We start from the raw sequence: 22621 nt of genomic DNA, 5'->3' as shown, positions 1-22621 counted from the left end.
ACTTCCTCTTTCTCTAATATTAAGTTACCTCTACAAGACAAGGATTTTCTAGTCACTCTGGGCTGTGGGTAATTAGAGGGCTACAGTTTCTCTAATCAATGCCGGCATGAAAAAACAGTAAACCAGCTTCTCTGTCATGAGGTTTCCAACTCAATACTCTGCTGTTGCATTTGTTACTGTTAAAACTGTAAAAACTAACATAACCCTGAGGCAACGGGAGATAAATAAGCATCTTGAATGTTTAACATAAAGAAAAATGATCTTTATAGTGCTGTAAATAATAACTATTGGACTAAAAATGATAATAAAAGACAGTAACTAAGGTTACAGTATGACTCAGACATTTTTGCACTGAGCTTTTTCTGCAAACTGGTCTGCTGTGCAGTCTTGTGATGAAAAGCTGATCCCAGTGAGGCTGGATACAGTTGAGATACAGGGATTATGAAGACCACTGAAACAAGGAAACTTCATACAAATAAAAATACTTTAAACCTACAGTTTTGTACTTCTACAAGTCCGTTACATTCAAGCCCTTTACCAAACGAGTTCACACCATGCTGATTAAGCCTATCACCACCAGATAAATCTCTCTTTATTTCAGAGTCGGCACGTACATATATGGTACATATTTTATGAGCAGAGCATGTGCACTAGAAACTTTGACCAGCCAAGCCACTTAACTTTCAGTAAGCTCTCTGCTAACTTTAATGGGGATAAAATAATTTAATTGTGCGTCTCCTCTAGACTTTCCGAATGTTATCGGACCGAATGGATCAAAGTCTAATAGTGAAACGAGTCATTTCATGGGGGTTGTGTGACACTCAAAACAATTTATCCACCGTTTTACAACCGCAACAGTAGTGACAGAGTAGACTAAGGTGGAGCCTATGACGTAAGCATGTGTCAACAGTGTTTTTATAATTACTCTCAATGCCAGAAGGGGGAGACAAAAGTCCCACACTCCAGTTTTAAGCATTTATTGTTACTATCCAATGTCTTTATACTATGTACTAATAGTAAAACTTATTCATCTTAGTATATTATTTATGTTCTAGCTTATTGTAATTCTCATTAAATGATGTACTATGACCTTAGTGAACCATGATCACATCTGAACACCAAAAAAAAAGAAGCTTTTACAGAAGCAGACTTTCAGTAGATGAGTGTACTAGATTAACCTCTAGCAGAAGAGTATGAAATGGGGAGTGATGCTGCAGTATGGACAGTTTTATAGATGCGGAGAGACAGCAGAATCAAAATACCACGTCTACTCCAGCTGGAACAATGAAGATACACTCACTGCTTCTGTGGGGATCTTAATAAACTAAGACAGTTAATAAACTAAAAGCATCATTGAAATGTTGACCATATTATAGCACACAAAGAGACCTTTTGATTGGGTTACTGTGACCATACATTCTTCAGAAAGATCACACGCTGAAGGAATCATGAAAGAAATGACATGATTTCTATATTTCGACACAAATAATAAAGCAACCAGACACACATGCCTGCAAGAGGACATATTTCCCCTGGTCTCTGAATTTTTGAAAAGACTCCAACAGGCTTACTACTCCTCATGAAAATGCCAGTCTCTTTTCACATTCTTTAGAAAGTTCTGGTTTGTTCTCTGTAAACATAGAGACCACCACACGTGACTACCACAAAGTGTTGACAACTCGGTATTACCTGGCACACCAATTAATACCCAACATCTTAAGATACAGATTTAATGTGAGAATAAAACATGCCTTTAGATCAATAAATAATTTTAGTCCATGAAAATCAAAGGAGAATTCCCTCTCTTGACCAGGAAGATGGAATTTACATGCACAGTGCAGCTTTAGTCCTTAAACACCCGCAGGCAGTTTATCCCCCCGACCTGTGGGTTACAGGGGATGGTTTTCACAGCCACCATTGCCTCTCGCATTAGTTTGAGTGCAACTGACCATTCAGTACAAGACGAGAGCAGCATTGCCCTCTATTTGCTGATTGACCCCTCCAACAGAAATGACCTCATTACTTCTCCTCACTTACTGGAAATGACCCCAAAAAATCGCTTTATATAAAACTTATCATTATATAACCCCTTTAATTTGTCTTGTTTTGCTCTCATCATAATGTTTTTTCTTGAAAGTATTGGTTGTTAGAAGGCATCTTGGCTCCTAACTTGAAAACAGTTTGACTCGTAGCCACACACTTGTTTGGCTGTTTCATCTCTGTTTATTAAATTTCAAGTTAAGCTGCTTTTCATGCCTTAATTGCTTATGTGGAGATCTGAGCTGTTTCAAGAAGTAAGGCATCTTGTCTCTGGCTCACAGAAGAATGGAGCTAAAAAAAAAACAAACAAACCCAGGCTGCCATATTAAAGACAGTAAAGACAATATTGGAGCATTTTCTTTAAATTCCTTTCCTTTTACAATCTCTACATGAATAGTCGTTCATTAACATTGTGAGAAAGACACCAGGGCACCCAGCAGGTAACCTTGGATTCTTGTGATACAGAAATATGTTTATTCAAAGAAATGCTATTCTTTCCTGATTCTTTACAAGATGGTGAAGAATGTTTTGTACAGGAATGTACTTGGTGCCTCCAACATTTTAAGTCTGGACCTCAGAGCAGCTGCTGAGTCCTCGAAGGCCCCAACTTGAAGTTGTAGAAGCTCAGGAAGTCTGAAGAAGTGATTATAATTTTATGTTTTTCTTTTAAATTTAAAGAAAAATTCAAAGAAAACAGTGAAAAAGGGGCAAGTTAGATGTACACTTTATTGTAATCTCACATACTGTATGTTCAAACATTAAATAAACTATAATTTTTTAAAATCCTAGATCATTTTTGGCAAATTGTACGGTAGCCTTGAAGTGCAAAACAAAAATTGGACAAAACACAGTTGAAAAAAAACAGAAAATACAACATCATAGAAAACACAGTGACATTTAAGAAATCACAAAAACAACACTGAGAAAATAGAGAACAAATGTAGTTAACTTGTTAACTGAGGTTCAGGGGCAGAACCACAACTCTACCACACCTCTAATCACCTACCAAGCCTATTTATATCAGGTCAACTCATCCTACCCTGCTTGTCTCAGATTTCTCGACCCACCCTCCCTTTCTCTTCCCATCATCCTTTCATCCTCCTGCCTCATCCCTACCCTCATCCCTTCATCCTCCCCTCCCTCTTTCCCCCATCCCTTCCTATTCAATCCGGTGCAAACCTCTCCCATGTCTCATTCTAGACACTGTCTGGGGGCCAGTGATCAGCTTGGCCAGAAATATGTCTGAGACAGAACCCCCACACTGAGTCTCCCTCCGCCTGGTCTTCAGTACATCCTCCCAGACCAGCCTAACAGACAACATCTTCCTTCTACATTCACCCACATTCATTCATCTATCCTCAACATTCAACCTCCTGAAAAACCTTTAAATGGCATATTGTTGTGGCGTGGTTCTTTCTAGTGAAATTACATTTCTGAAAACACATTACAACATCAGAAAACACATTTTAGAACACTCAAATTGGAAAACACAAATTAATAAAACATACCATTTCAGAAAATACTACTTTTAAAAAAACACAACAAGAAAACACATTTCAAAAAACAGAAAATACAACAATATTTTTGAAAATACATCATAGAAAACACAATGACGTTCAAGAAATCACAGCAACAAAACTGAGAACCCAGCAACATTTCAGAACACAACAACAAAGCAGAAAACAATTCAGATAAGAGTATTTTTTAAAAAAAACACAACAACAAAATAGGAAAAAAACATCAACACAGTTCAGAAAACACTAAAATGTAGTTATGTTGTCAGTTTTGTTCATTTACTCTCTATAATGTTGTTGTGTTTTCAGGAATACCATTGTGTTCTGTGAAATGTTGTGTTTTCTAAATTTATTCATGTGTTTCATCCAGTGCTGTTTTGTTTTGCACCTCAGGGCCACCATACAGTTGCCATCTATTCTGTAATACATGTCTGTAATACATGAACAATAACAGCTGATGATGCTCCTCGAGTCAACAATGCACCATTTATATTTCACTATAAAACAGACTGTTCTTTTGGAAATTACTTTCAAACTTGAGAATAAATAAAATAAAATGGTTGGCAAAACAGCTTCAAATAAACAAGCGTGTAACGTATCAGTCCAACCTCAAACTGTCAAGCTGCTGCTAAGCACTTTAGAGTAATACTCCTTATTGGATGAAAGTCTGATGTTTATGGATTTCAGTCTTTCAGTCTTAGAGTTTTTGCTGGCATCCCAAAAAAATGACACTTAAATAAAATCTTTATCCGTGCAAATGTTGTGGATCTTGATACATGGCGCAACTAAATACTTTGGGCATTCCTTCAAATGGGAAAGATTTCCATTAGTTTTCGATTTAAAAGCAAATCCTCGCGCCTCAACTTTTTAATTGGTGACTTTATTTGGAAAACATTTACATCACTGGATCAAAACCTCAACCGGTTTTGTTATTCACTGTATTTTCTGTGTACAGTATAATGCAAGAATCCTGCCTGATATTCTTCTAAGTGCTTCATTATTTGCAGCATCATAAATAATACAGTATAAAACTGACAAGAGCTTTATGTGATGTAAAAATGTAAACACTGATATGAATCCTTAAGGCCACAGCAGTCTTATGATGAAAAAGAGTGTATTCTCTTTCTCTTCTGGAGTATGTGAGTGCTTCAGGGGAGCTGGAGAGGTGTTGTTTACTGCTTCTAAATCTGTGGCTTCAGCAGCCAAATTAACTCAGATAAACTTTCAAAAGGTGAGATACAAAACAGAAGCCTGTGGCGGTGAGAAAATATTGATCCAGTCCACAAGTTTCAAATCCCATATCCCGGGATTCTCAAAAAAACGCAAAGTGTTTTAATTAGACTTCCTTTGCCACAAGGTTCTTCTTCTCTGGCTTTTCTTTTTGTCTCTCTGTGCTTTGACTAGGTGCCAGTCACTGTTGTCTGCAATCTCAGCTCTAAGTCAAGAACAAAGTCACTGACATGAGTCATTTGGTTTGTGACACACAGTGAGGACTTCCAATGCACAAGTAGAAGCATTTGGAAGTTCACACATTTTTGTTGTGTCGACTATGTTACTTTTCCTTTATTGGATGTAAATAAAATGGATGTCTACACCTTAAAGTTGAAAGTCAGTGCTTACACCACAGTCTGTTTCATTTCAAGTCCAATGTGGTGAAAAAAGAGAACCAAAATAACTGAAAATGTCTAATACTAAAACAATCCTGAAAATGTTAAATTAGTTAAATTACTTTAACTTTCTGGCTTCTTCTGAAAAGTAGCTTTGGATTTTCCTGTCAAAGTCACAATTAGTCTAAATAATACTGACCCTAATTAATGTACATAAGCTCAAACATGGTAAAACTGTATTTTTTTTTACATTTTATTTTATTGTTATGTTTTGTTAGTATCTCTGCTACAAAAAAAGAAGTCCTTGCCGCAGTGATATTGGGATTTTATTGGGTTTACACTTGTCAAGGTTGAGTGAGGTTTCAGCTGGATGCCATCCCAAATAACAAACCCCCTCCTTGCTTACTGAAGGGTAAAAGAAAAGTTTTTCCTCCAGCAACGCTTTGTAAATGCATCTAACATTAGCTCAAATTCACCATTTATATACAGCATGTTAGTGAAAATGTGGAAAAACAGAAAGGAGACTGGTTACAGCCACTGCAGTTGCTTATATTTTCTTTCTATGTTGCCACAAAGGAAAGAGGAGACAGTCAAGGAAGGGGAAAAAAAGCTCCCATTCAGTCCTTGTACAGTTTGAGCTTTTTTTTTTTTTAACTGTAGGTGTCAGGCTTCACCTCTCGGCCCTCTCTTACACCTTCATGTTAATATCTAGTCCCCCTTTTTAACTCACAGGCTACTGAACACCCATATGAGAACACTCTTAAGTAGAAAAGTTAATTCACCCTCACTCTTCCATTGGTGATTACTCCTGGCAAGGTCTGACCTCCAGCTGTCAACACTGATCCTACAGTGGATGTTCAGTTTGCTTAACCCCAGGATCACTTAAGGGCACAACTCTATAAGGCTGTACCCACTGGGAGCCTCTCTTCACAGTACCGCCTTCATTTTCTCATTACTTTCAATTGAAAGCAGGTCCCTGCTGCTTGTTCCCGACTGAGCTGAGAGCTCGCCGTGTTTTAGAGAACAGATTGCGGACCACTTTGAGAGAAAGTATTTCAACTTTTAGCTCAAAATACCATCTTTTCTTCCTACGTGATTGTGTTTAGTGCTGCAAGCTACGAAATAAGAGGCACCCAGTGGACACAGAGGCTGAAGCATGGGTATGGTAATGCTGACGCTTGCTGCCTTGAGCTGCAGTGTACAGCATAGCTAAAATTGAACACTAAGTTTTGCACCTGTGGAGGCAGAGACATTGACAGCTGGCACATGCTAGAGAAAGTAGATGAAATGCCTGAGGGCAAATAAGAAAAAATGTGTGTTGTTGTGTAGTTTTAGGGCTATACAATGCTCATGTCTCTGTTTTGTCAAATGATCAATCTATTTTTTAAGTTCCTAAACAGATAGGAAGCTGCAAAGCTTCTGATATTACAAATAAATCACAGAGTAAAGCCTTTTCCTACCTGTCTTGGAGCGATGTAGATCTTCTTTTTCTGCATTTATTTAATCCTTTGAAATTTCCTTCCTTTGATTGTGTAAGAAAAACTTTGTCAGGCTGAAATTGATTTGTTTTGGAGATTTGGTAGATTCATGCTAATAATCAAGATCCTCCACTGAGGACTGTGTGGAGTTGCGGCGTTGTGGATTAGGACTTATCTATGTGTTGGAAACTCTCCAACTGGCTCCAGAGGAATTCACTGACCTTCGCTTGGTAGAACGGTAAAAGTTTCTTGGGGTGAGCGCACTCTTGTTTGGTTCAGCTTTATCGTTTTCTTGTTTCACATTTATAGCGCTGTTGCACCTCCCACGTATAGATGTGGGGCGTTAGGGGGGGGCGTAGCGAGGATGCTGACCTCCATGCAGAGGTCAGACTCTGTCACAGCAGGCATCCGACCTGAGGACACGTCCTTGAGACGGTGAATCCCTCCCAGCTCGTGACCCTGACCTTTCTTCATCTTAAAAAAAAAAAAGTGCATGAACCAAAATTGCTAACAGTGTTTTCTCCTTGTCGTGTCTGTGTGTCTGCGTGTGTGTTTCACTGCCTTAGCAGAATCCCTGTTCAGCGGCCTGGGGCTGGGGGCGGTGGTGGGCCTCGGCCTGGGAGCGCTGCTGCTGTTCCTCGTGCTGGTGGACGTCAGCTGCTTCTTCCTGCGTCACTGCGGCCTGCTGATGTGCATCACACGCACGCTGTGCAGCAAGAAAACAGCCACCAGCGGCAAGGGCAAAGAAATAGAGGAGGGAAAGGCCGCCTACCTGTGAGTGCTCTTTTTTTAATTGTCTTTTACAGGAACTTTAACACGTTCAGTCAAAGGTTTTGATTTCTATGGTAACAGTGGGGATGTATCAATGTTTGTCAGTCACCAGGTCATTCATGCTTGCAGAGAGAGCATCTGCTGTGGGTGTATCTTGATACTCGTGGGTTACATCGGGTCTCTCTGGCAACTACTTTTTTTTTTTTTTTGTGCATGATGATGAACTCAAGATGACGAACAATGAACTCAAAGACCTGAATGGATGAATACAAAATCTATACAAAGATCAAGAGTTCTGTTCCAAAATGTTGCATAACGAGTTTTAGAGAGGAGAAGAAAAAAACTACCTTAAGTTCACCATTTAATATTTCTCAGAAAACTTGAATTAAGTCTATAAAAATGTTCCCATTGTGTAATTTTTCTTTAACCTACTCCTCTACGCTCAGTTTCTTTCAATCATTCTGCAAGTTTCGCCTTTCAAACAGAGATGAATAGCACAGTGAAACTCATCTTGTTATGTGCAGTTTTAATTTGAACAGAAACAGAAACATATTTAGTGTGAATAAGAAAAGGAGATTTCTTTTTACCACATAGGTACACCTACAACAGCCGCCCAACCACCTTTTCAACCACAGTATGTCTTTGATAATGTCTTATTCACTAACATCAGTGCCTTTCATACAGTGTGTCGTGAGTTCACCTTCAAAGTATCCTGTTTGCATGCGTTGTGTGCATTCATGATGTGCATGTAGAAACACGTCTGTAGTTCACACACTGACTTCCTGTGCTGCCATACTTAATGTTTGTGTGTACATTGAATGTGAGCATGCAAATAGTTTGAGTGACCCCTCGTGAGAAGAGCAAACACATACGTTTTTTAAGAATTTATTATCATCAGACAGCTTGCAATTATAGGCGTACCCCCATGAAATCCATTGTACAATCGATTTTCAGATTTAGTCCCACTACTATTTCATGCCTGGTGCGAGCCAAACGGGAGGTTTTGTGAGATGGCACCCACAGAATCTGATTCATTGGCCTCAGCAGTGCCATTTTTGTGTTAAAACTGTCAATGTGCCAGCCCAGTGTCTGCTGAAGAGAAGGATGCAGAGAGAGGGCACAGAGAAAGAGAGGAGGAGGAGGAGGAGGCTGACTTTTTTTTTTTTGCTGAGTCACTAAGCTCACAGTGCTGGAGGGCTGAATGACTGCCGGCCCAGACAGCATGCAGAAACCGCCTCAGCTTTATGTTACTGCCTGCTCTGTAGCAGCAACTCACGCAGGCATTTATAGCCTGCGTGTTGCTGTATGTTACCGTTCCAACTTTTTATGGCTATATTAGAGTTGATAATTTAGCACCATCACATCACAAATACAAAGCAGTGTCACAGGCATACAGTACTTCACATAAAGTGCAGCAGAATGGTGCAAAATGGTCCTGACAGGCAAAAGAAGCTCCACATTTCTTTTACAGTCTGGGTTTTATTATTAGAATTGTGCTCATTATTCACATCGTTTATGATTTTTCTCCTGCAGCTTTGTTGCTGAGACGCAGTGACATGGCGACTAGGGGTGTGACGGTACACAAAATTCACAGTTTGGTACGATTTCAGTACAGCAGGGGAAAAAAAAAAGAAAGGTAGAAAATACCATTTTGGTCTTTCATTTTGGAAAATGGCTCATTGGCCATAACTATTACTGAAACAGTTTAGTTGTGCTGCAGTGGAAAAGTAAAATAATCTCTCTGTTCCCTGCCAGGAGTCAGGACACCTGCTGACAGCTGTTTTATGCTGATTTATGGTCTAACTGTATATAAAGTAGTTGAAACTAGCTCCACCTCCAGCAGCGACAACAGTAACATGCTGCTTACACACTGATGCTTCAGTATTAATAGTTTAATGATGTCATTAATAATAATATATATAATATATGGACAATTTTAAAGCCACGGTAAAAGTTCATGTAACTGAGAATTGCAGCTGCCTTATTTGAGCTGGATTTAGTCTCCTCCTTGTGTGTTCGATGTTCGTATTCCCTATCTGTTGTGTTTTATCACTACTGTAACTGGTGTGCTGTCTTGGCCAGGTCTCCCTCGGAAAAGAGATTCAATCTCCACGGACTTCCTGGTTAATTAAAGGTTAAATTAAAAAAAAAGTCAGTCAGAGGGACCAAACCACTACTTTTATTTTCATATTTTTAACTACATTTTTCTCTCCCAGAACTGGTTCTTATGACGTGCTGTCTGACTATGTCAGAAATCAAATGTTTCATTCTGAATGGCTTCAAAGGTGGAGTGAAAAGCCGACCATCACAGAGAGAGGAGGCGGATGGGGAGACGCGGTATCGTTTCACTACAGAGATAACGGAGCATGTTTTAATAGCGTTGCACTCGGCAGCGACACTACAGGATGACCAGGCTACCTTGGCTAAGCTGGCTAGCATATATCCATGAGCATGCTACAGCTAAGTGACGTGCTGCCAAAACGTTCTCGGTGGACTCATGCTCTAATTATTGCTCTGCACGTCGGACTAATTGGATTATTAAACTATTTTGACAGTAGTTGTTTGGGTCATGTAGTGTATTCTTTGTACAACTGCGTGCACTTAACCGTAACATCCATACAGTTTTAAAAGTTTTAAATAAACTTCCACATTAGCCAGACTTGGAGGAGAAAACTAAGGCAGGTGGTAAATTTATTGTAAGCATCCATCACACCTTGATGTTTCTTGTTCAGTGTTGACCTACTGTTCTTGCTGCAGTTTTCCTGTGCAATGAGGGATTATAGCTTTAGTTTTAGTTTTATTTCTCTGTCATGCCAAACATCTGGCCCATCCCACGTGGAATTACAAGACACAGCTGTTTTACAAAAAATGCATCTTCTGGTAATACAAATACATAAGCATATGGAAAAAGAAAAGAAAAGACAAAAAGAACATAAACTCCCAAATGAACTCACTAATCTGTTACTTATTGTGATAAAGGGTTTCTTACTCTTCTCCCAGGCTTTCTCCAAGTAACTGGCTAGTTTATATGTTTCATATTTACATGTAATATATAGAATTTACTAATTTTTATATTTCATGTTTCATATGTGAACAACCAACTCAGTCTTCAAGATTCAAGACTCAATAACTTTATTGAAGGGCTTGTTTTCAGTACAACACAGGAAACAGCACAAAACAACGACAACACCAGACATTTATAAGTAGTCATGTTGCAGTGTCCCATTGTCTTAAGTACAGTGTTATCATAATCAATACAAATGATGGCTAAAACTGCAAAAATAGGACCCAAAGTGTAATAAACTGGAATTATCCTTTAACCATATTAACTCAAGTATCCTTTTGGAAAAGTTACTAATTCAACTATAGAGCTAAATTGTTCATTTTTACAGACTTTTCAGGTGTGTGCAGATGCCAGAGTAATGAAAATATAGATATCCACATATCTGTGGTGATGAGAAGAAAACCCAAATATGGACAATACCATGATCACTGTGTCTTGTATGAACAAAATATATATTGAAACAATATCCACGTCTGTATAGTTAATTGTGTAAATGAACATCCAGCTTATAATGAATTCAAAAGACGGGTAGTTGAGCTCATCTGAAAGGACTGTTGGTGTATATTCAGACAAAAACACAGTATATTCTTTTAAACCGGGGACTTGTTTAAAACTAGTTGTGTGAACACTTGTGTTTGCAGCCTTGTTAGACTCTGCAACTGGTGTCTCTGCATCCTCAGATCTCAGCAGAGAAACCAGTTACATAACTGATAGGAATGATGGCCATAACTGCGAAAACAAATCCCCGCTCAGTTTTTCTTTGAGCTATTGTGGAGAAAATGAAGTAATGCAGTAGTCTGCGGCACAATGAGTGACACCACTGAGCTGAAGTGACTATAATGAGATAACACCTGAGATAATACAAAGCTGAGAGACTCCTACCGAGTTTGCAAGATGTCAATAGTTAGTGTGAAGGTGCCGAGGGGTAATAAGCTGTAAAGACCAACAAACCCTCAGTGACATCATCAACTAGAAAATGCATTTCCTGCAGTAAATGCATGTGAAAGCTGAAAGCTGAACTGAATCTCAAAGAAAATGCTGAAAATGCAGAAATATGAAACAAATTGCCTGAAAAATCTGAAAGCTCAAACGATTGCATTGACTGCACTGCTGAAAAACTGCTAAAAAAAAAAAACTGCTGAAAAACCTGGAAGTGAAATATGTTGTAATAAGCTGAACTGTATCACCTAAAGAAGCTGAAAGTTGAAATACATTACTAGAAAAGGTGAAAGCTAAACTGCAATACTGTAAAAAAGTTGGAACTTGACATAAATTTGCCTGAAAAGGCTGAAAGAAGAAATTATTTATATTGATTTCAGACAGATTAACTGAATTCCTAAACACTCTGGAACAAAAAGGCATTATCTTAAAGAGCTTAGAGCTGCACAGCATTGCTGAAAATGCAGAAAGTAGTATTTGGGTGGAATAAACCTTTAAAACTAGAAAGTAGGTAGACAGAAAGTGTGTGTATGTGTTTGTAAAGTGTATGCATCAGCATGTGTGTATGAAAGATGTTAAATGTCCTCCCACTGACTTCCATTGTAAAAAAAAAATAGCTTAATATTTTAAAAGATATAAAAGGTAGAAAGATGAAAAGTAATAACATAAATGTCCTTAAAGAGCTGAACATTTTATATTTGAATGGTTTCTGTAGCTGCAGAAGTAAAAGTCAAGCAAAAAAATATAGGAAAGAAGAAGAATAAAGCTTAGAAGAACAATAGTGCGAGTGCTGAATCAGCATTCACACTAATAGTGATATCGATAAGAGTGTATAGAGTGATAAATTATCACAGGGTGGACTTTAAATGAGGAAGATGATGAAGTGGCACTAATCAGAGACTGCTGGTGTTCAGGAAATAAGAGCTGCAAGGGATAGTGTTTGTGTGTGTGGGCTGTGTGAGCATTCGGAAAGAAAATTTGGAGGTGACAGGTGGTGCAGCTCTGCGCATCTCTCTGAGACACACAGGTTTGTGGGTCAACGAGGTCATAGACGGTCTTCACTGTCTGTTTTCTCACCTCAGTTGATGCAGAAGCCTAGTGGGGAGCGGCCACTGGCCAAGTGCCCTCTCAGCAGTGCACTTTTAGCTCGAAGTCAGAGCTGGACCAGCGGATGATGGTGAATCTGAGTGTTATGAATCTGCCGAATTGCGCCGAGATCAGTCAGAACACGCTGCGCATCACAGTCACCTCAGGGGAACTTAAAAGACTCGGCAGTGTTCACAGTGACCCCGTTGACTTCAAAAGTCAATCCTTGCTTGTAGTTTTTTTTTAGTGTTAAAGTCAAGTTCTTGCCTCGCACTATATCAGTGGGAGAGAAAGACTTGAGCACCGTAATTCTGGACAGTTTTACAGAGCTGTGGACTTCTGCGTGCAAGCAGTAGATACAGAGAGTATCTGACTCAATCCCTGCTGTTTAACTGTCAGGCAGTGATCCAGGAATAGATTTATACATCTGTCTGGTCGTTCAGTAGCCTCCTAGCAGCGTCACGCAGAAGTAGAGGCTCATGGTTCAGCACTGACGCTCAACTATAAGGTGAAAAGAAGAGAATGTGAATGAAGCCTTTTTGCTGCAAATACATTTTCAGTCCTGTTTCGAGAACATTTTCTTTATTCTCACCCAAAGATATATAAAACTATTCTTTTTAAACTGAACTGAAACTACTGAATGTATCAGAATTCAAATAAAGTGTGACTAAAGGTGCAATAACCATGCATATGTTCAGACATCAGTGAACAGTCTGCTGTTTAGTCAGACTTCAGAGGTTAGTAGAAAATTACTGATTTTACTGGAAGGAGACCAGACTTTTAAGTGTCTTCATGCTCTTATGACTCACAGCAGGACATATAAAACAAAACATTAGATGATAGTGTTGAATACTGAACAAAAATCCACACTTTGAGTTCAACTTTTAGCTTTTTTATTTAGATTGTTGTCAAATTATAAGCACTGCTAGATCACGTCAATGCATGGAAGGAAAACTATATTGTAAAAGTCAGATAAACAGCTGTCTCAGGTCTCTACGGCAACCTCCAGGATTCATCTGATTACTTTTACAAACAGATTTCACCCCTGTTAGTGTCAGAAAAAAAGAAGGAACAAAATATAGAAAGTGTCATAGATCAGTAGAGAAAACAATTATTACAACCTCACTGTTTTTACAACCTGAACAGTCACATCTGGAAGAAAATCTTACCCAATTTGACCCTGTTACAAAGCTGTTTTGATTTTTCATTCATTTCTGTGTGTTACAGTATAATGAGTGGAATGAACGAGGATAGTTTTCACACACATAGTATATACTGTACTAAACTTTTTTGTTTTTGGATGTTGTGTTACAGAAAATAAAGTTAAGCTCACAACAATGCATTAATATTAATGGATTGTAACCACTTTGGTCACTCATCCATGATTAGATGCCCTACTTTAATTACTGTTTTAACATTTTGTGCTTCGTTGCATTTTATTACACAAGCAAATATGCATTTACCCCCCTCTTTGTCATTGTCTTGCTACTATAGTAGAAAAATAAGAAAAAGATGACATCATACAGAGACCCTGCGCAGGTGTTTTTAAACTTACTGAAGACTGTTTGTGTTATTGACAGCACCTTGAGAGCACCTAAGTAATAAATTCTGGAGTGGCAGGCTCTGACGTCTGACATTTAAACCTGCAATGTGCAACTTTTACATAAAGATGAATGTCCAACGAGTTCACACAATGCTGATTAAGCCTATAAATCTCTCTGTATTTCACAGTATACAGAGTTTTAAAATCTGGTGTCGGTGGTGACATTCCCATGCCGTGCAGATGAATGCATACTGCAAGACTTCCCGCCGGCCGAGCAGCTAACTTCCAGTTAGCTCTCTGCTAACTTGAATGAGGATAAAATAATTTAATCGTGTTACTTTTCTAGACTTTTTTAAATGTTATTAGACTGAATGGATCAAATTTTATAGTGAAACAAGTCATTTTGTAGGGGTTGTGTGATGCTCAAAACCATTTATCCACTGTTTTACAGCCACAATAGTAGCGATGGAGTAGACTACGGCAGAGCCTATGACATAAGCATGTGTCGACAGTGTTTTTGTAATTACTGTCATTGCCAGAGGGGGGAGACAAAAATCTCGCACTTCAGCTTTAATTAAGTGTGCAGCACTCCCTCTTAACACCAGAGCAAACAAAAAGCCTGGCTGTCTTGCAAAGCTAAAAGGCTTTGTTGAAAGCACACCTGACTTTGTAAATGGGAAATCAAAACATACACCTGCTTGGCCTTGGAGAAGGGTTAACTTACATTACCTCTCTTCTTCCTGCACAATCATGCAAACGAGCTGATTCCTTTAGCAGGTCAGGTAATAAGGTCTTTGATCCCCATGTGAACAGCCAGTGTCCATCAGCAGCTGTGTGCGCTGTCAGAGTGTCCTTGAGTGAGACTTTTACACTCACTGTAAGATCCTGGGTGTCAGCTAAGATAAAATATGCCTGAAGAAAATATACATGTAAATGTAAAGCTTTAGATAAGACTGTAAACAAACATCCCTGGGATGTAGCACGGTTTAGAACTTGGGCCACCTAATTAATCTCATTGAAAAGCAGGGATTCCAGGCAGCCTGTATGGTCTGCCATAGATGGCCTTAATTAACGTCAGGGGAGGAGAAGAGCAAGTCACCCCTGCTGTGCTGTGGTGTCACTTAGAAACTTACAGATTACTAATGCACATCTGCATACACACTCTGTGATATGTTCCCAGCCCACCATGAGGTGCGCACAGATGCTGGTTCTCGCAACACAATCAAAGAGGCTTGTCAAGACCCAGTAGCTTTTCTGTTTGCTGTTTGTTTAAAATATAATATCTAAGGGAGCGTGTGGTGCATGAATGCATACAAAATACAGTATGTGGCGGCGTGTGCAGGAGTCTTGTTGAGGTCAAAACCCTGGAAGAGAAAGAAATTACAGAAATTCCTTTAGCATTTGAGGAAAAATACATATTCTTATTACCTTTGACTTTTCACACATACAACCTAATTACATTATACAAACAAAGCAATATCTTTGTGTAAAAACGTGTATCTGCAGTAGGAGTCGTCCATGCAAACAGCAAAATCAGGCAGCAGTAAGGCTGTTTGTCATTTCTGGGGAAATCTTTTGTCAGTTTTCCACAGATGTGAGGCTTAGTTTTATCTTTGGTACGAACAGATGTGTACATGCACTTGTATGTTCATATGCACACACACACACACACACACACATAAAGAGTCTGACTCTACAAATAGTTTATGAATATGCATTTGCTGATATATCTGGACTTGTTTTATGTTTTCTTCTCTCATTTTAAACTGATATTTTACATTTTTTCTGATATCTAAATTTGCTGTTGGAGGCATTTTCACTGACAGCAATAAAGCTCTTTAATAAAATGACATCTGAGAAACAATTACAAATTAGCCAACAACACGTAACGCCTGAAATTTAAATATTATGTCAACTGATGTTAGTTTTGTCCAGTGGAGACGTTTTCAATTATGTGACGTTTGAAACTTTTTTTAAACTATAAGTACTCCTACTACTACCAGGCTACAGCTAGTCGACAGTACAATACAGCTTGAAGTTGGGGGTTGCCAGATCAAGTCGATTATCCTCCATATCCCACTCTTTCACTCTTAATCATTAATAATCCACTTCTCACACACTAACCTGACAACTCTGCAGTGATGTAACCAGTAATATTATGAATAGTTCAAATGGAAAGATCATTTAAGATCAGTAAAAATATTGGTTGAGACAATTCAGCAACACCTTGATGTTAGTAGTGTACATCAACGACACATAAGCGCTGCTGAATTGTATTTGTATTGGTTCAACTCCACAATAAGTTTGACCTTCATTACGGAAACCAAAGGTGTCAGTATGCTTCAACTTTTCTGTCACTTTTTGTCTGCAAAACATATGAAACGACTTCTCTTTGTTCCCATATTATCCCCAGTATCACTTCTCACCTGTCTCTGTAATGTTCAGAACTGCTATGAACTTTTATTTGCCTTCAGATACAGTTGGACACATCATATACACTAACTTGCTGTGAGCATAACGTGGCCTTAAGTCCTCACTGTACCAGCTGTTCTGTCAGCAGCACGGCTCCTCAAGCTCTGAAAGGACAGCAGGGGGGACAAACTGACCTCAGCTGGCTGAGACGCATCATACATTTACTGGACAAAAATAGTTTTCAAGAAGGCTCTAATGTATGAGGAGTATACAAGAAGAAAATTGCATTGCTTTAATTTATTGAGTCGTTTAGCTCTATGTGCCCATAGAGGAAGTGGAGCGCTCATAAACTGGGGGTCAATCATTACAGTACTAGTTAATTATCTCCCAACATATAGACAACTGGAGATTTGTGTGATTTGAATGGCTGCATGTGGAGGTTATGTATTTATAAAACGAGCTAAAGAGAAAACACTAAACTCAGAGCATAAAAAAACACAGGAAATCAAAGAAAAGAAGTGTGGCGTGTTCATCATCTTTTTTAATGACAAACTGAATCGATATGTCGATTCTGAAAACTCCTTCCCTCCCTCCCTCGATATGGCGTCCGCACCCGAGAAAAAGGGAAACAGCAAGCGAAGCGGTGAAACCTTCCCATATGTTGAGAAAACCTCCCCGTCTGAGCATAAGTCCAATCTGGGTTTGCATTAAGCTAATGGGACATGAAATTGGCTCCGCTGTGCAGGAACTTTAACGTCCACCAATCAACCAAAGGGGAACCCCCTCTGGCCACTTGCAATATTTGGGCTTATTAGGTAAAGTATCACGCAGGGCTGCTGTTTTACATTCATGATCTCGCTCACAGAAACAAACTCCAGTGCAGCTATTTGACAGTGATTTTGTGTTGTGTGGCCTTTCGGAATTGACTATTTACTTGAAGAAATTGGGCAAAAAAAATAATGAAATATGGTGAAACAGCATTTAGGCCAAAACTTTCCACTGACCCACCACTGTGAAACAAAATAGGCCTTTAAATAAAGAAATAATTCGGATATAATTACTGAATTAAATGAAAGCTCCATCACATCAGTGACGAGCACCACTGACTGATTAATGTTTAATATTTAATTAAAGGTCAATAAAATTGAAATTAAACTGTCCTGGTCAAACCTTTCACATTTTGGGGAGTACTGTTGTTCGCCTTCTTTCTGAGAGTTAAATAAGATTAGATTAAACATTTTTTTTTAGGTTTTATTGCTTAGAGAGTCAAAAGCATGGATGAATGGTTTATGTTTCTCAGGCAGGGTGACAAACAAGTTCTGAATGATTAACAGGAGCTCAAAATACAGCAGAATAAGAACCAGAGCAACCCTGCGAACTCAGGAAATGAGAAGCCCTCAGCTAAAGTGTGTTAATACCATCCTGCTGGTAGCCTGATACCCATCATCTTAAAGCACACTCAGCAGGATCAAGTCTACATCTGCTTTCTTTGCTTCTGACTCAATCCCATCTCCTTAATATTTTGATAGTATCTAAAAAGTACACACCGAATGAACAAAAAGAGAATCCAGGAAAAAGCCACTACAACTCAATATTTTCCTCATATTTTTGCACTTTAGGTGTTTATTGTTGTCTGTGTTTTTTTTTTTTTTTTTTGGAGCAAGCTGCCGCTGAACGACAAATTGCTTTATTTACAATATAGAGCGACAAATGATAGACAAGTGTTTACTTCGCATTGCTCCTTGCATGGTTCATATTGCGTTCTCAATAGGTGGTTTTTGGTTAGACTTTTTTTTTATTTTGACGGTTACAGCAAATAAAATTGACAATCAACTGTTTCAATGTGTGTCCTGCAGACTTATTATTGTACCAAAAGATGTATATATACAGCATGAAAACACCAGTAAATCACCTGTAACAGATGGGAGATTTATATTGCTTTTCATTGTCTAATTATGATCCATTTAAAATGTCTAAATACAGTATGAGTTTAGTAAAATCAGGAGTATAAATGTGGGCTATTAAAACAAAACACATACCCATACCAAAGTCTGACATATATTATAAATCGTCATCATTAAAGTCATATTATGTCACTTTATTATTTTATTCTGACTTTTTCTCAGTCACTGTATTAACTGCAATAGGATAAAGTACTTTAGTGTGCTGAATGCAGATAAAAGCCCTCATACATCATATTACTGGAAACACAGGCTGCTTAGATTTTCATCCACATTATCATAAAGATAAAGCCGTGATGTCCTTCTGCTGAATTACTCGATACAAGACTCGGAAGATGAGATGAACACAGCGGCTGAGAAGAGGCAGCCAGCCAATCAAATGTCTCATGCCTAATAACACATGCATGTATATTTTATTTCGTTCTCTCTTTTTTTTTTCTCTCCTCAAAATGAATCAAATCAAAAGTAAATGGGATATTTGCCAGCTCTGAAGTGATGTTATTCAGGCCGACACAGCTAGAACAATGAGAGCACAGACTGAAGAAAGAAACAACAAGCTAACAGAACATTGTTCAAATGCTGTAATAATGTGAGAAACTGTTCAGTTATGTAAAATCTGCTATTTAAGATGCATAGATCTGTTAAATCCAAGTCCGGTTCACTTCCAACGTGAACGATGAGATGTCCGGAAGTTACATTTATATACTACTTTATGTGTTTGCCAGAGAAGTTTTTAAAAGAAACTTTGCAGCTTGGATTGTGTTCACTGACAACATTTTTAGTCCAAAAGGAGTTGTGTACCTGTATCACACAGGAGTCATAACAAGGTGGTCTGGAAGGATGGCAGGTGTACAAAGCGCAGGACTTGGATACTGAAAACCTGGGTTTGCATTCCTGCTTCCTGTGTGTGTTTTTTAGGTTTAGGCTGCAAAAGCATTTGGGTTAAAGGGGACATGTCATGTTTTTTTGTGATTTTGTGTCATTTATATATACTGTTATAATGACAGATGTCTGTTAAACATTGTCAGAGTCACAAAACGTGACGTGAATGTATATAAAAATGTCATTTTTAAGTCAAAAGTCAGTGCTTCAGCCTGCTCTGAATGCTTCGTTTGCAAAGTTACCTCTACCTCCTCATCGACTGACATCAGATCATTCAGTCGCTCCGCAGTCATTCGTTTTTGTCTACTCGCATATTTTGGATCAGATTTGGGCTCAAACATGTACAGATGTATTTGAGAAGGTTATATTTTGAGTAAAGAACAGGAAAAAGACGCAAAATGTGACAACTACTGTTTGTTTATGTAGCCTCCGGAGCCGGCAGCTTCCATCAGGAGGCGGGGCCTTAAAGAGACAGGAGATAAAACGACCTGTTTCAGACAGAGGCTGAACTGAGGGGCTGCATTAATATGAGATAAATAAGGAGTTTTTTGAACTGTGAATCAGAAATATAGACCTGGAAGTGTGCATGTTATGTCCTCTTTAAGAAAAGATCATGGTTTCGGTTAGATATTAAAGTAAATACGTCCTCTCTCCTTCAAGTCGGCATCGCCTTTTATAGTATTTAAAGGCACCCTGTGGAGTTTATTGTAAACAAAGTTATGCTTACATTCAGTCATTCACACTAAAACACATTGTGTGTATCCTTGAGCATTTGAACCTTTGCAAAGAGGATTATTAAAAACATTTAAATCCTGCATTGTCTACTGTACGTTTATCATCAACATTTCTTTACTATGCTGATATAAAAAGCATAATTACATTTATTATATTGGCTGTTAGTAAATAAATGTAATTTCTAGGACACAGGGTTGTCTTCTGATATGACTGACTCTGCGTCTCAATACTCTTTTACCATCCATATAAATATTATGTAGTTGTTACTCTAGTGTACCGAAGTGGCATTTATCCCAAATGAACATTTGGAGAAAATCCAACAACGGGCCTGCCAAGTCATGTTTGGTTACTATCCTCATCTCATCTTCCTCTCCCATAAGATATCTGAGCACCGGAAGGAAGCATAAGACAATCAGACAAACTGGTGTCTATTTTAGGTCAGATGTCCTCTGTTTAATCAACCTCTGAGGCCAAAGGAAGGCATGAATATGATTAATATATCTTTCTTTTGGCCTGTGTGCAGCCCTGTAGACACTGTTATATTTAATATCCCTGGTGCCTTTTCACTTCATTTAAATTCAGCTTTATTAATCCCAATGGGGGCAACTGATCCATGCACCAAAAGGTCTAAAAGGTGATTATTGTGATTACTGGTGGGCTCTAAAGCAGGAAAGTACACATTTCGTGGAGCAAACCATTAAGCCTACGCTCTCAAATGGTAGTAATTTAGTCCTAATTTAGCTAGCATTTACTGTATGTGCCTGCTTCATACAAAAACATCCTCCAGGTAGTCACTCTGAAGTCTGTGCCTGTTCACGTTAATTGTAAATGTGCTTTAAGTTTCCGTAATCACCATACTCAAGTGAAGTACACACGCAGCATCTCACTTATATGCTTTTTTTTCTTGCGTCTTCTTCTACCAACAGGAAGCTACCGCTGAAGGAAGAAAATGGAAAAGAGTCTCTCAAGCCGGATACGATTGAAATCAAAGTGCACAGTGACAACAGCATCCACACAAAGCCTGACGACAGCAAAGCGTAAAGGGTCGGTCCCCCCTCGCCACCAAAAGAACATTCGGATCACGAGACCAAAACCCAGAGAAACTACAACACTGGAAAAAAGTGGAGTAAAATACCATATCTGTTTATAACAATGCCCCGGTGAAAGGCATGTGTAAATACAAATAATAGAGAGAAAATAGAAAGGAAGAAAGGGTCAACCTTTTAGACACCCTGAGTGATAAATGTATCATGTTCTTACCAACATGGCATCAGTGGAAGGCTCTTGTTGATCAATGATTGTATATTATTTTTTGGCTTTTTATTATTTTTATTTTTTTCTGATGATGCTTTGTTGTTTTGTGTCATTCTTTCTTTACCACGTAAGACTTCCATGCAGATAATGGTTATAAATCACGTCTCCAGCCCCCTTCACCCTCCCACCCTCCCCGTCTACAACTTCTCCCCCGGCGACACAATCAGAAACGCAGGCAAAGCTTGTATGCGAGTGTGCTTTTGCTTTTCTCTCTGTTTTTTTTTTTTTTGTTCAAACGCACGGGCCGACCCTCACTGCGGGAGATCACATTGATTTAAACCCAATCGCCTCGTTCCAGGCCTGAGTGTTACACTACAGCAGCCCTTGTATGCCTTTAATAGCCCAGCTAGGTGAATGGCTAATGAGGGGCAAACACTTGAGCACTGTGTTTCAAGCTAGCTGGCTTCAGTAACAAAAGCTAAACCACTTTTAATGAGATTTTAGGCTTTTATTACTCCAGGAAATCATAACGACAGGTTCTTATGAGGGGAATTTGTTCCCAGTAGGGTGAAAAATTGTATGAAACAGGACCTAATGGTTAATTATGAAGAAGAATTTGGACTCCGGAGGGCTGTTGGATCTCACTTTGTGTGTTGTAGGAAAAAAAAAAAATCAAAAATCAACAAAAAAGGACAAAAAGAGAGAATAATGTGTTGCAGTCTATGAAGTATACGATATAATAGCGTACCACACATGTGCATTGATGTCATTGTTACAAAAGCCTGTTATATTGACACTGAATATCGCTGACACATCAACTGTTTCATTCTCTAACACGTGCATCGTCACAGTATGTTTCATTCATCTTTGTTCAAACCGCATACAACATACATCGCCTGCACTGCAAGCTGATTTGTGCTCAAGGCATGGGAACAATCTGGTAAAGGTATGCTGATAACAAATAAATCAACATGTGTGTAATTTCTGTTTTTAATGAATGATAAACTTCTTTATTCATTCCTGTGTCAGATCTGCCTCAGATGCTTTTTTTTTTTATTATTATTTTTTTTATTTTTAAAAAAAACCTTTTGTTTCTCGGTCTGATCGCTTTTCTCTCTGATGTTGTCATGTGTTGTACATAGGTGAAAAAAAAAAAGAATATTTTACAAAGCTTTTATGTAAATATACCCTAAGGGATGTGTCTTTTTTCAAAATGCAACAGGCTTGGCTTTTTTTTTTTTTTTTTTTCCCTCCTCCCTCAGATGAAAACTTTTTTTTTTTTCCTCCTTTTGTTGTGTTTTGGTCCCAAAGTTCAGTGATGGTGTAATAATGCTT

General features: G+C 38.5%; 1 protein-coding gene across 7 annotated transcripts in view; it reads left to right on the top strand.

The window, feature by feature from the left end:
* The window catches only part of LOC137177060 (neural cell adhesion molecule 2-like), a 432349-nt gene extending 409990 nt beyond the window's left edge, over positions 1-22359 (top strand). For 6 of the 7 annotated variants that reach the window (XM_067583157.1, XM_067583154.1, XM_067583153.1 and 3 more), the window contains 2 exons: positions 7206-7413; positions 20959-22359. In XM_067583157.1, the coding sequence (XP_067439258.1) occupies positions 7206-7413; positions 20959-21073 (323 nt within the window). In that variant the 3' untranslated portion in view covers positions 21074-22359. The remainder of the gene's footprint in view (positions 1-7205; positions 7414-20958) is intronic. The other variant, XM_067583159.1, reaches the window with a different exon arrangement.
* The last annotated feature ends 262 nt before the right edge of the window (positions 22360-22621 follow it).

This window comes from Thunnus thynnus, chromosome 24, assembly GCF_963924715.1.
Source record: "Thunnus thynnus chromosome 24, fThuThy2.1, whole genome shotgun sequence".
Lineage (NCBI taxonomy): Eukaryota > Metazoa > Chordata > Actinopteri > Scombriformes > Scombridae > Thunnus > Thunnus thynnus.
Note: the sequence above shows the minus strand (reverse complement) of the source record. Positions and strands in the feature narration are given on the sequence as shown.